This window comes from Neodiprion lecontei, chromosome 4 (genome assembly GCF_021901455.1).
Source record: "Neodiprion lecontei isolate iyNeoLeco1 chromosome 4, iyNeoLeco1.1, whole genome shotgun sequence".
Classification (NCBI taxonomy): Eukaryota; Metazoa; Arthropoda; class Insecta; order Hymenoptera; family Diprionidae; genus Neodiprion; species Neodiprion lecontei.
In genome coordinates this window covers 25,027,924-25,042,472 of record NC_060263.1, presented here as the reverse complement: position 1 = coordinate 25,042,472, position 14,549 = coordinate 25,027,924, and the positions used below count along the sequence as shown (strand labels likewise).

Genomic DNA, 14,549 nt, shown 5'->3' with positions numbered 1-14,549 from the left:
AAAAGGATAAAAAATAAAATACTGAAGTTCGCTTATGGAAAAATTGAGAATGTCGAGATAATTTATTGGATTTCATTTGGATTTGTAATCAGAACATATTTTCAAATTAAATGTTTTGAATTGACCTCACGGTTTTAATTTATATGTTGATGAATTTCTTCACACGTGTAAATGCAAAAACTGAAAACAAAGAAACAAGCTTCGACTCTAAAGGACAATCCGCGTAGTTGAATTAATTGAGCAAAATTTGAAGTTTTTTTTTTTTTTTTTAAACCTATTTGTAAATACAACAACCTTGTTATAGATTCACATTCGCAACACAACATTTTACACGATTTTCAGGGCACCACAGTGTTGGTATGTGAGAGAGTGAGCGGGGCTTCGTTTCATCGCACACACCAAGAACAGGCTTGGCCACTCTGTAGCCAAACTAACCTTAATATCGTGAAAATATAATCTGTTAGACCCGATACCAAGGGTTGAAATCGACTGGAATATCACTCGGATAGTGGATTTGATTTCAAATAACAGTACTCACTTTACAACTTTAACTTTTTACTACCTTTTATCATTTAATAGAGTCTCATTTACAATATCCAGTCTCACTATGCAGCAACTTCTTATCACCGACCTCAATAACACCATTTACTAAACATAGAGAGTGAAAACTTTTCTTAAATCGTTATAGGTACGACGATTGTTCATCACGCCGAAATCTGATAAGATTTTTGTTGTTACTGTCGCTGCTTTGTGTATTGTTTTAACGAAGCGTTATGATTTCTTGGCAATGCGGCGGTAGTGTTGTGAAAATAAAGCGCCTCTCGTTGCACGGCTTATCGTGAACTGACACTTCTTAATCGCAAGTGTCAACTTCAAAAGCATAAACCGTGAGTTGGTAAAATAAATATAAGTAACACGCTCGTAAACGTGATATCTATGTCAATTTATACAGCGATACATGCGTGTACATCAATTTTGTACATTGCTATTTTCAAGTGTGAAAAAATAAGATGCAAGATGCGCACTCAGGAATTCGTTTCCTGACTTGAACATTTTTTTGAATCGTTAATTGACAGGTAGAGTTGCAAAACGGTGGTTAAACGTGAGTCTAATTTCATGCACGATTCGTTCGAATGGTATGAGAATGATCGTTATTCCATAATGATCCAATTCGATGATGGGTCCCGGGGAATTCCACTAATTGTGAACGCTATTATTATATACCATGCACCCGGTTGAAAATCACACTATTTTGATTGCTATACCACGTGTATACTAAATAAATAAGTTACGCGATGCTTTTCATTATACTCACGATCGTTAAAAGCCGAGTGTGCAGATGGAAATGTGTACGACAGCTCGTTAAAACGCTTTATCATTTTACGAGCAAGTAAAGAGAAAAAAAATGGTTTCTCGATGCTTGTCATTCGAGCTTTTGAGAGCATTAGATGTATTGAGTGAAGCCTTAAAATGTATAATAATATGACATTATCGACGCAGAGGTTTTTCGTCTATGGGTATACCGGCTACACGTGCAAGGCGTAGTTAGACATACACTCGTGTTCACAGAGCCATGGGAGCTTGATCATTGTATTATACGCGATGGAATTACAAGTGAATGTATTAGCTTATGAACCCGTGTTTCGTCACACACGACTTTCAACGGTTCCATGAATGACGGTAAATTTCACCGTACGAATTCACGCCGCTGAGAAGGCATACATGAATAAATAGCGGTACCGTGACTACATACTTTGTGTTAGGTTTTACCGCAATCCTGAAACGCATCTTCCCGTATAAACGGACAGATGATGCGTTGTACACACGAGCTTCTATGCGGTACTCAGACACTGCACAAAAAGTTGAAATTCACGTGCGACTTTGTTGAGATATTGTTAGGATAAAAAATATTGCACAGTCTTCGCGTCAGAGTGAGATAATGTGGCGAAAACCGATTTAGCAGATTAACGTTTTTACGGAGCGGTAGGTCTTTCCACAGTCAGTGTTATACCTGACTTCGGAACGAATCCAACGAGCCCTAGCCGGACTTATTTGTATGAATAGATCGTGACATATATGCCGGTACAAGATTACAATTCGCGCGAGTTTAAACGCGTCTGCGCATGCGCCACAGCGACGTGCGATTTCCACTATCGTTGTAGATACTTCAAATCGAGATATCTCGCGATTGGATTGTTCAAAACCAAGCAACAAGGAGTCGTTGAATTCGCCTTGAGAGCTGCTACGAAATGAGCGACTAAAAAGCCATCAATTTCGTAAAAACGAGGAGAATCCCACGTTCGTTCTATCAGAAGAATAGTCAGGAATTCAGTTTTACGACTCATTCGACGATTCGTGATCGCGGTGACTTCAACCACCAGTAGTTATCTTCACCTCCCAATCAACCGTCGTACGTTGTGGTAGAAATATGCTCAGTGGGTGATTAGTTCGTTGTGCGGATCGATTCTCACGCCCGTTTTCGCCCGAATGTAACGATAATTAATTAAAATCGTCTCTCGTATCTCGCGACAGCCATTACAACTCGGTGTAGCGCCTATAGTTTCATTGATTTTCATTCTACTATACCCCTATACGTAGGTGGGTAGTTCACGCGTGACTCATTCAACGGTAAAATCCCTCGCGAAGGCTACGCAGAGGTACCTACAATACGTATTATAAGGCGCAACACAGGTCCGACGTCTTTTGTCGTCGGGATCGCGTTTGTTATCCTTCCCCGGTGGGAGAGAGTATAAGAAACTCGAATAACCGTCTAGGAGCTAACAGCGCATTTCTCCAATCGTCTTTCCCCGTTCGCAACGGAACTTGTAAACTTTTAAATTCTCATCATTAGCGCCGTCGCTGGTTGCTGCTGCAGGTACGTACATAGGCACAATAACAGCGCCGATCGCCCTCGTGCGATAAACTTCTCCGCGTGCATGTACGTTGTATACCTATGTATTAAGCGAGGATCCCGCGATTGGCGATTCCTGAGTCGCGACGTCGTCACGTGGCTCGCTGTAAATACAACTAAACTAACGGTTATCGGCACAACACGTCACGCCAGGCCTTCGCGCGCTAGCGGGACCGATTTTACTCCGTTACTTGACCGACAGATCCGCTAGCCGGCAACCCACACTTGCGGGAGTAGCTCTCCTACCTCCTCGTGTGTGTATGTTCTTGTTTACAAACCGTGCATCGCCGATGAAATTATGAGTTGCATCTTGCCCCCACGTAGCTCTTCGAACAATCGCTACTAATTTTCATTCCAGTCCGCGTTTAGCTTACTTTTCGCACCAACGTCTGGACGAAGACTTTGCGTAACGCATCGATGTGACCTGGTTAAATTTTTACAATCTCTCCAGCGACTTTCCACGGGCAAAATTATCTGATCATTCAATGTCCCTTGGGAAATTATTTTTTGCCACGAAAATTTCTACGCTTTCTTTGTACAACGTGCGGAAAAATGGACTACCGGGGTTACTAAATTTTTAATTTTCAATTTCAGACTAATTAAACTAAATTTTTGGTATTCCATTTTTCTGTATGTACCTACACTTACAATTATTTAAAGATATTTCTGTTACTGGGTGTGAAAATTTTTGACCCATTGCCAGCTATAGAAAATCTCTTGATCACTCCTCATCGTTTCCCCGATACAGCTTTGAATGAAATTTTTATAACCGATAAGTACGATTAGACGTTCGTGTGCTATCCTGACACAATATTAATACACTCTTACTTCAAATAATGCCAGAAACGAAGAACCGAGATGAATCTGACGAGACAAAAATTGTTTTTAAAGAATAAAATTACCGCACGGAAGATGTTTAGGATATTCATTTGATTTAAATGGATTAATTACACTTCATTCTTATCCGTCAACAGTAATAACTATTACGTAACCCAGAAAATGAATTGATGTTTTTAATCATAGAAAAATTGAAGAAACTTTACCTAGACGTATACAGGTAGGCAGAAAATATTGCAGGAGCATGTGGAAGATGAAATTATCGTTCCTCGAAAGTGACCGTCATACAGAGTACTTCGAATTGACATCGGCTCTTACCGCGAAATGCGAAGAATGCAGTTTTGCGGTCACGTTGTAGGTATTCATTTTAAATACTCGATCTCTCGAACTAGTGAAAAGTATCAACGTTCGAACCGGCGACCCAATCTCTGTATACATCGTAACAGGTTATCAATTGTCGAATACCGATGGTTGTTGTACGATAGAAATGAGCGAATTGGTAATTAAGAACAAAATGACTTTGACGATAGAAATAGCTGATTAAAAAAATTATTCGTTCCAAAGTGTGACACTTCGAAAATCAGAACTTGCCTTCTCATCACAAGATGCTTTTGTCTCCAGAGTCGGAGACCCCGAGGATTGAAATCGAGTCCACAATCATTCTGTTGAATAATAATAATTTGCAAATCATTTCGACATTGCAGTAACTATCGTAAAACGCCGATGACCGATAGCTTGAAATCAGTTTGAGAAATGTTGAACCACTATCAGAAAAAATTTCCTTTGTTATATTTTCGCCAATCATTTCGTACCGAAAGCGATATTTTTCGTTTACGGTAAAATCGTGAAAAACAGTTAAGGACTGTAAATTTCTCTCGGTCAATTGGCACTGCGCGTAGTTGATTTTTCGATAGCCTGTAATAATTAAGTACCTGTTCCTGTAATCGGCGGTGAAGTAAGCTGGGAGCTACTAATGTCTGAGGTCGGATGCTGGGGCTGTTGAGTCTGTTGTGTAGGCTGAGTTTGCTGGGTTTGTTGTCGACTTTGCTGCTGCTGCTGCTGCTGCTGCTGAATTCGAGGTTGTTGAGGAGTTTCAGCCGCCGATGCAGAAGCGGGGCTTCCGGCGACTTCAGCCATTTTGTTTACTCGCGATTATTTTCAATATTTTTTTACTTCCTTACTTTCGGTCAGTACATAATCTCGCCATTTTTCGATTACTTGAAAATTCTCATGGCGTAATTTTGGTCACTGAAAGTTTGACGCGGTGTGTTTAGTTGAAATTCGTACAACTCCTCACGGCGAATGACTTGAAAGTTGGGTCAAATCGATTTGACTTTTTATTGCAAATATTATTATTCAGTTAATTATTCGGTGGAAATTCTTCTCTTCTAGATTATATTCTTAGAATTACGCGGTATATTTAATAATTAGCGATAAAAAGTGAAAATTGAACTACAGTGTTTCGAGGTCATTATTACTAACTAATCAATTAATTAATCAATCAATCGATTTCTGTAACTATATTTATTTACGATTTTATTTTTACGAAGAATTTAGCATTTATTTTATCGTATGATACTTCGACTCTTCTATAATGTCGTTATGTATTGTTTACGGTTAATCGGACTAAATTCAATTTCAAATTGCAGCTACAACGTAAACACGTGCTGTGTGTATGTGCACCTATATATCTGCTCCGGTGGCTTTAACAGTGTATTATTCTACGTGGCATTTGAAACTATAGTTTTTTTTTTGTCCGTTCGTTGAGTGGATAACCTTCAACAGCTACTTAAATAGGGATTGAACTTTAAGGCCATGTCGTTCATGGTAGAATTCAGTCCTAGAGTTTCAGTCTTCTCTTCGAAAGTTCAAGCATTCGCCAGGGTAAATTAGATTTTTCAATTACACTCGTATTTAAATTAAAATCGCCATCTGCAGCTTCCGCAGGAATATTATAACGCGGTAGGCAGCTGAAACACCTTAAGTCTTAATTAAAATCGATCCAGTCGAATGGTTTCTTCCTCTCTTTCCTCTTCCTTCTTGTCTCTCAAATTCCCAACACATTAATTCCTCATTTAGTGTTATTTCAGTTACGGCTGCTTGTCTTCCTTTTCTTCTTCTTCTTCTTCTTTTACTTCGCAATTTACATTAATTAGGTGTTAATTAACAGAAACAAGTATACGGCGCAGTGCGCATCTTGCTCGTTGAATTCCAGTTTTTTCATCGACGATTCGGAGTTCGCACATACCTGCAAGAGCGAGCAGCTACGCGAGGTGAAGCTAGGCCAGGCCAGGCCAGGTTGGGGTAAAGAAGTCAATAGGTTACTAGGGCCAGATTTATCACGGCGACACCTCGCGCATTGTTTATTCATTCCTAGGTGTTGATCGTTGACTCGAACATTACAACCGAGACATTTTTGCCACGCGATTAATTGCCGTTATTGCCGCTTCGTGTAACTTGAATTTATTCTCTCGTCGTCAGGTAATCATCGAGAAAGGAAAAGACGTTATATCGAACCTCAGTCGATGACGGAGACTTCTGCGTTATAAATTTGTATAATATTCACGTGCTGTTGAAGAAATATTCCCTCACATTTCGATGGCAATTAAGTATCTTGCACTGTCCTCGACCGTTAAATTTCTAACAACGAGCTCGATTATATCGATGTACGTGTGCAGTATTTATTCGCGATTGATTTAAATGCTTTCTTATATTATTGTATTATCATATTATTTTATTTTTTTTTTTTATCTAGAAAAATTAAGTAACTCATATTCATCGAATATGATGAATTTAACACGAATTACAGTCTTTACCGAATAAATGTCACAAAACATCGCACAAAACTGTCAAACTGATTCAACGTTGATAGCACATCGCGTCTTGAAGTAATTTTCTCTCATTAAACTGCATCAGGATAACGCGATTTATCCATGATTCAAAAAAATTCTCACCCATCCTTCTTATTTACGATTATTTCAACGAAGCGAACCGCAGTCATTCAATCGAATGTCAAGTACGCTCCTCTGGTATCTACCACCACTTTAGTACTCAACTCACAGCTGTGTGCGCTTATAATTTTTTCTTTAATAATTTTCAAAACCTCTCACTCGCAATATTGACGTTTATAATAATTTTTATTATCGAGAATTCGGAGGGTTGGTGAAACTGGTGTTTCGATTCGGTGGTGCACTTGTGAAAAAACGTTCGGCCAGCTTCGGATATCAGCCACTGGATGCCGCTAGCGCGCCCTGCTCCGGCAGAGGCCATTTTACACTCAATATCCTATCCATCTACCCTGCAGATAATTTTTGCCGCGTTATCTGAAAGCTCACTCCTCGCCGGTGCTTCGGCACAAGCCGCTCGCTCGAAGGGGCTTCAAATCGTCGATATTATCATTCCATTTCTTTTTCTCTCTTCGCACCTTGTCACTTTTTTATCCGACACGCACAAATAATGTATGCAAATTATTTTTTTCCGAAACTTGAGCCAAATTTTATCATCAACGGTGGTTCAGCCCTTTTCAAATTACGCTATATTTTTTGTCCACGAATTTATAAAGCGTTGTAAAATAATCAACGGCAACTTCTCATTGCCAAATCAATCAAGAAAAACAATTTTCAATACTTTCCTATCAATTTTTTTTGACGGGCAAATAACTTGCTCATGCCTTGAGAGATTAAAATTATACCCGAACTACTTCTTATCACTAAAGCGAACCCTCGCCGGACAAATTCTTTGACGGCCAATTCGAATCCACTGACAGAATATTCCCCATAAATTGCAAATTCTGTAATAAAAATTATTTCATAAAACAATCGATGTAAAAGGCAATTAGATTTCTGGTTAAAATCCGTCTATAAAGATTTGACGGGACGAGAGAAGCAAAATAACCTAGAATTCCAGTTCATTGTTGGTGCTTGGAAGAAATTAAGAAAATAGTACAAACTTGACGCCGCTAGTTGTACTTTCGTCGCCTGCATTGAGCGTCATTCGTGTCGACACGTGTATCGATTCAACAGAGCACGCATTTATGTATAATACATTAGACTTCTTTGGATTAGGGGAATATGTTTTTCACACTGGAACATGGTTTAAACTATAGTTTAGCTGATCAAAATATCCTTCCTATGTATGGGATTCTTATTTTCAGCCTAGAAGGTACCTGATTCCAAAATAATCCTGTTGTACGGTTTTGACAATTGAACCATTTTCATTTTAACACGAGAAAGAAAATATTTTTTTTTCTTCTATACCTGTTAGAAAATCTGCTAGTTCGCAATAAATAAGATTTTCTCGCCTGCGCCACGTGACAGAGATCTTTTTATTTCATCCAAATTAATCCAGGATTTTGTTTTCCCAATATGAAGGAACCATTTTCTTCGACCAGTAGATAAATTGAAAATCCTTTTCCGCATACTCGGTATCTTTCGCGTGGATACACATTTATTGTTTCAGAAATATAGGTATACGGATGATTACAGTTAGGGGGAATATTTAAAAAAATTTGCATGATCGTAACGCCTCGATTATTTTTGCATATATATGTATAATATATATATTACCGATTTTAAGGCGGCTCGCGAGCTGCAGAGGGATAATTATTACTTTGAATAAGTTTTCGAATAATTTTTTCATCAGGTTCATGTTACACGCGTCGGATGAGTATAATTTGAAGCTGGTACCTACCCGGGCATGAATTACAAACCCGCGCACCGCGCATACCGATTAAATATTTAAAACCACCTAACGGTGAATCCCATTCCGAGACGCTGCGTGTGCACTGTACATGTAACATATATATACATGTATACATGTATACTTTAAGCCTTTACCAGACGCGATTACGATTAAAACTCGAAAAATTTCTGGAATAATCATCATTTTACAGTTCAGGTGGTAACTAAACTCCTAATTCATTTCTAGATTTCAAGAATTGATTTCTGAATTTTGTCATGATCAGATCGTTTGTGGCTTTAATTATGTTAATTTACAAAAATTTCGTCACAATTCAACTTCAATTCAATTCAATTTGGGTTTACTTTATTCAATTATACGTAGATCGGGATATATTTTTTTACTCAAATCAATTTACAACAAGCATAGTTATTGACAATAACGTGAAACATTTTAGGTGCCTGAAATTTTTCAAAAACGGTTCAACCAATTCACGTCTGATTTGAGTTCAGTATTTAAGGATAGTTTATCCTCGTTGGCACGATTTGGAATTCTATTGTAGAAAAAAAAAGTAAAGGGGAAATTTCGTTATGTCGGTGTACAATATTTCTTTCCAACTGCGTGTCAAAAAGCCTCCAGGTCTTTTTCGATATGGTTATCGAGCTAGACTCTTCGAAATGAATCGTATGCGCCACTTTTGGTACATCGTGAACACCGCAAAACATGCCGTAGAAAAAAACGGTTGATACTATTGTCAATGAAAGTGCTTCCTATCTATTGATTGTGATGAAAAATAAATAAAGAAAAACGTCAATCAAGGTGAATCTGCATCCTTTCTAACAAAACAAATTGGATGTCGATACAAAAATTCCTAAAATTCACCCACTCTTTCCGCCGACTCCTCCTACACATTTATGCATACACAACATGGAAAATTCTCAAATATTGCCGCTCAAAACACAAGCATGTGGTGTGTAACGATTCGAGCGCTTTCCCCGCGCGTAGGTATCTATAGATGGAATATTATCTTGCGCGGCCGAGGGATGCGCCGAGGGTTGTCGTCGTGACGTCACGTCGAGGGTGTATCGTTTTACGGACGGGTGGTGGGGAGGCCTCGAGTGCATCGAGCAATCGAGTGTAACACGGGCTTTCCGAGTCCCGAGACTCCCGTGCATGCGCCCTGCGGCCGAAAGCCCGCTTTGCTTCGATCCGGGGTTTGCTGCCTTCCACCCGGAAACCCGCCGAGCCTTCGAAACTCCCGTGAAACCACCCCCGACGCGCATGCGCACGTCGGCGCTTCGCTATTCGCGCTTTTACCGCGCCGATGAAATTTGGCGCCATCGACCGAGCTCCGCTACTTTGTTCAAATGTTATGTTGTGCAACGAGTGGGAAAAAGTGACGATTTTTAGTGAGTGCGAAGTTATCGTACGAACTCAGAAGCGCCGTTACCCGCGAGTTGCACACGATATTTTTTACAATAACAATGTTAAATTAGCCGCTTTCGGCCGGCTACTAAAAATCTTTCAATGAATGACGTGCGCGTTGAGAAATAACAAACCATTTCTTCACTAGTGGGAAAATACAACAATTCAATTTGATTCGCTATTTCCCGTGCGCACGTAATTCATTCGGAAATAGCGTATTTTGTTTATTTTCAGCAGTCGGTCAGAATCGATTATTCCTACGTTTGAGTCGTGACAAAGAAATACAACTCCGCGGAAAGGAAACTATTTTTCAACTTGCCCTAAAGACAGCGAAACTTTCTTCGCGATACTTTTTCGCACGTTCAAATAATCTACCTCCTATTGCAATTGAAATGATGTATCACGTCAGGATGTTAAAGACACCGGTTCACCAATTAAAATGTACAAAAGTGAAATATTCTGTTATATCTCCAATGTTTTATTACATCGTTCGTATCTAAAGATCAATGAGACGCCATCAAATTTATTGTACCGAATTATACAAAAAAGATTCATTTAATTACAAAGGCTAAATTTAATGTTGTGCAGTGTTATTAGCTTCAGTGGTACTTATTCTTTTTTGAGGCGGTCAAGATACCCCAACAAGGATGATAATAAAATTTCGTAAAAAAATTTTGGTGATCATTTTTTATTATAGGAAATTACTGTTAAAGTTTTATGAATTTTGGCAAGCTCCGAATAAATAAATTTCGAAATTTACCAAGATTGTAGACAGAGAATATCCTTCCCCATGGAAATGGGTACGTGAACTGCTTTGAGGTTCTCACAACTTCAAAGCAAGCTTACAGAAGTTTCTTGAAATTTTTTCACCATTTTTTGTCATTTGATTTTTCATTATTAACCCATTAGTTAGAACAGTTTCATATAGTAGAGCCAAATTTGGGCTCGTTTTGACGACTCAAGATCCAGAACACATGATACTCTTCGATATTCGGTAATCTGGTTATTCGAAAAAAAAAAACCGATGAAGCTATTGTTCAAAATAGTAGTTCAAGGAACTAGCAGTTGGTATGAAGAAAGCGGATAAAAACGAGTCCGTATTGATATTATTGGCAACTGTATTATCAGCCGAAAAAAGCGTAGGTACAAGCTTCCCGAAACATACGCGATGGCGTGCCAAATTTAACCACGTATTTCCTGCCGAATCCCTGCGATGTGAATCCGTAGTTTAGTCGTTGGTATTGTACGTTTCATGGGCACTGCGCTGCACGTCTTTTAACTTTATTGCAAACACACTTTTGCAATTATTTTATCTTTTATGCGCAAGTCAGATCTTAACTCGGACGGAAAAATAAATTTGACAGAAATCACACTGGATATGTCAAAAAGATTTTTCAATCGTCAAAATCGAATCAGTAATAGCATAAGAGATCGACGATGACGAAATCTTCAAAATAATTGGTCTGTCACGCCTAGTTGACACTCAGTGGATGAATCGAGTATCTAAGAAATTACATCATTTCCAAGAGAGTTTGAAAAGTTTTGATTAAACTTTCAAAATTGAATGAAAAATCAAAGTCCGACATATATTTTCGTCCTGGCATTAGAATTGGTGAAAAAAAATTAGGTTCACTCGTCGTTGCCGACAATTTCCAGGTGTTTGAACTATCGTTGTTAAAACGTTGCGCATGTTGCTCATGGTTCGCCATTCAAGTCTGAACGTGGAAAAACCTCGCTTCAATCGTTGACTCAATTTGCTTTTTCTGCGAATTTTACGATTCCCCCAAATTTTTTTGGCCTTTCTCGTAGAACGGTAATTTTTTTGCCCAACTCATCCGGCAATTGTCACCGCTCACGATTTCGTCGCGGCGTTACTACAATTTAATGGCGCAATATCGTAAAAACGAATCTGCAACCGTACCAGGTTCACCGCAATTAGTTAACTTCTTCGACGAGTCAACGTCCTCGAGACTTCAACACTAAAGCATATCCCAATTATCGAATTTATATACATTAAATACAAAATTCGTGATGGTATTTTGTCTAATTTCGTACAACTGTTTCTCAATTTCTGGTTGACAAGTTGACTGAGAAAGAATAAAAACTTTCCCTTATGTAGAAAAAAAATTCTTTTCGATTCTTAAGGACGTTGTTTATTCAGAAATCGGTATTTTTTGGTCATTTTACTACACAAGATAGTTTTACATTGAATATTCGTAAAATTTATGTATTCCTAGCTAGGAAGATATGTTTATGAATTGAAAAACAGAAAATCCTAGGATTATAAACAAAAGATGAGAAATCGATAATTTACTTGAAATCGCTTCTAGATTGTGAAACAATTTAGTAGATTAGTTGGATTTCAATCTACGGTGAAATTTGTAATCAGAAGTCATTTCCTTGAAAATCACTAGAAGACGTTTTTTCATCACTCTTGTACCTATTGTTAAATATTTAATCTTACGACATCTCACCAAAAATGATTACGATCAATAAATGACGACACAGAATCGACTGGAGAAAAAAAGAAAATCTTTATCAGCATAGTCGGAAAAAACAAACTTCAGAATAAAATAAATCATCGAAGAGTGAATTCGAATGAATCTAGGATGTTTTTAACAATTTTGAAGCGATCTGAAACAATGCATCGATGAGATTTTGTTTGTGATTCCAGAACTTTTCATTTTTTGCATTTTTAAATAAATCTTTGGAGCTTACGAACAGAGTAATTTTACGAATACTCGATATGTGTACCATGCCGTAGTAATAAAATGAATAAAGATTCGATTTTCAGCCCACCAGCCAACCTCCTTGACTCAATTTTCTATTGATCAACATTCATTCTATACGAAAAAAAATATATTAAGAAAATCAAATGTATATAATAGTGATTTGCATAATATTGCGTTAAATTAAGGTGTCGAGGATAGCTTGCGCACTAGATCTAATCACTGCGCCAGTAGTCGCTTCAGCGACAGGTCAGCCAAGTGCAGTCGATGACGCGTGTGCCTCAGTACCAAAAAGACTTTTCTTATCCATATTCTGTGGTCACAGGTTTTTTTTAACCCAATAGTGGGCATAGAATTCTGCCATGAGATGTGATTTAGTGGTAGATTACGTAGTCGCAGGTGGTTAATGCTTAGAAAGATTCTCTTTTCGTTCTTTTCTTTCGTCCAAGTGTCGGGTTTTATCCACGACTGTTTGATGAAAATAAAAAATCACACATCGCATACCCGTGGTGACAGGCTGCCGCAAAGATTTCGACCTGCAAGACCACGAGGCAGCAGTTTAATTTAGCGTTTGACGAATTACTGTATACAATATATGTATTCATCGTTCTTCAGTTTACAACAACCTGTGCCTAAGGCTGATGAAAAAGAAAGAGCGAAAAAGTCTGTGATGCACTGTAACTAGAAGCGTATAGAAAGAATACCTCCGAATCATCTCCGAAGTTCGTGTGCGAGAGGAAGCTGAGGTCATTTCACAAAATTACGCAATTTTCTCATTCAAACGCTCATCTTCATTCGTAAGCAAGTAGGGTTATTCACTTGTTACCGGTATTGAGGCAAGACTAGTGTAAACAGAAAAGTGCGCACATCATTTCGTTCAATAGCTTCTTTTCTTATTAGAGCTTTATTAAGTCACTAGCAAAAGGATTTGGTCCAAAGAACACGTTGATTTTCAACATTTTTTTGCGTGGGTATTAGAAAGACAAGGGCGGATTTCGGTTTTTTTTCAATTGAAAAATATCGATTGACAACGGATTTATTGTTAGTAGAAAAAATTATGTTCATTAAGACGACGTTGGTTGAATCTCAAATTCTATTCGTTCAATTGACTTGAAATTTGGACAGATCTGTGAATATAATATTTTCTATAAAATGACCGGAAGATTTTGAAAAATGTTTATTCGTTTATTAATGTGAAACGATTAAAGTCGTTTCTCTTTCAAACGTGAACTTTATTTTTCACCATTTCGACAGTTTAAAATCTTTTCTTTAACCCTAATAGGTCATCGGGGATACTTTTCACCTCAAACATTTTTTAAACTCCTTGTAGAATCTCTTGGTCGTGGAAATGGGCCGCGAACTAAAGATCTTTTGTTCAATATTTTTGACACTTTCTTTAACTTTGGCGATGTTTTAGAATATTTAAACAATCAATTTTGGTTAGGAAAACTGAGAAAGCTTTTTTCGCGATCCTTAAACAATAGCTAGATATTATTTTTATATTTTTAGAATTTTTTTTTTGAAGGAAAAGATGACGTTTAGGGTAAATTTCACCCCGTGTAATCGTTATGTGATTCTACTCAAGTGTGACCTATTAGGATCAAATTAATCGGCCATTCTGTATAAAATTATACAATCAAGGATCTGTCCAAATTTCAGGTCAATCGGACGAACAGATTTTGAGATTCAATTCACGTAGTTTTCAAAAGCATGTATGTTTTTTTTTTATTGACAATAATACTCGCGTCTTATGCTAGTGCCTAAAATTAGAGAATTGCTTAAGAAATATTCGACCATCAAAGAAACCGTGCGAAGTTAAAAACATCACAAATTAATGAGTAAGTGCGATAGTACGACGGATATTATAATTAGACCTATGAGCTGCAAAATGCTCCGATTCGAACGGCTTGTACGCACAGCTTCGGGACAACTGTTGTTTCGGCCACGTTGGGTATACATAGAAGTTTGAA

At 37.9% G+C, this 14,549-nt stretch overlaps 1 protein-coding gene across 6 annotated transcripts in view; it reads right to left on the bottom strand.

Annotated features, from left to right (window-relative positions):
- LOC107223862 (probable nuclear hormone receptor HR3) overlaps positions 1-14,549 on the bottom strand; it is a 197,581-nt gene that overhangs the window by 118,181 nt on the left and 64,851 nt on the right. Inside the window, exon 1 of one of the 6 annotated variants that reach the window (XM_046737812.1) lies at positions 4,681-5,191. The exons of 4 other annotated variants lie outside the window; for them this stretch is intronic. In XM_046737812.1, coding sequence (XP_046593768.1) covers positions 4,681-4,885 — 205 coding nt within the window. In that variant the 5' untranslated portion in view covers positions 4,886-5,191. Of the gene's footprint in view, positions 1-4,680; positions 5,192-14,549 lie in introns of those variants that run through there. One more of the 6 variants, XM_046737822.1, reaches the window with a different exon arrangement.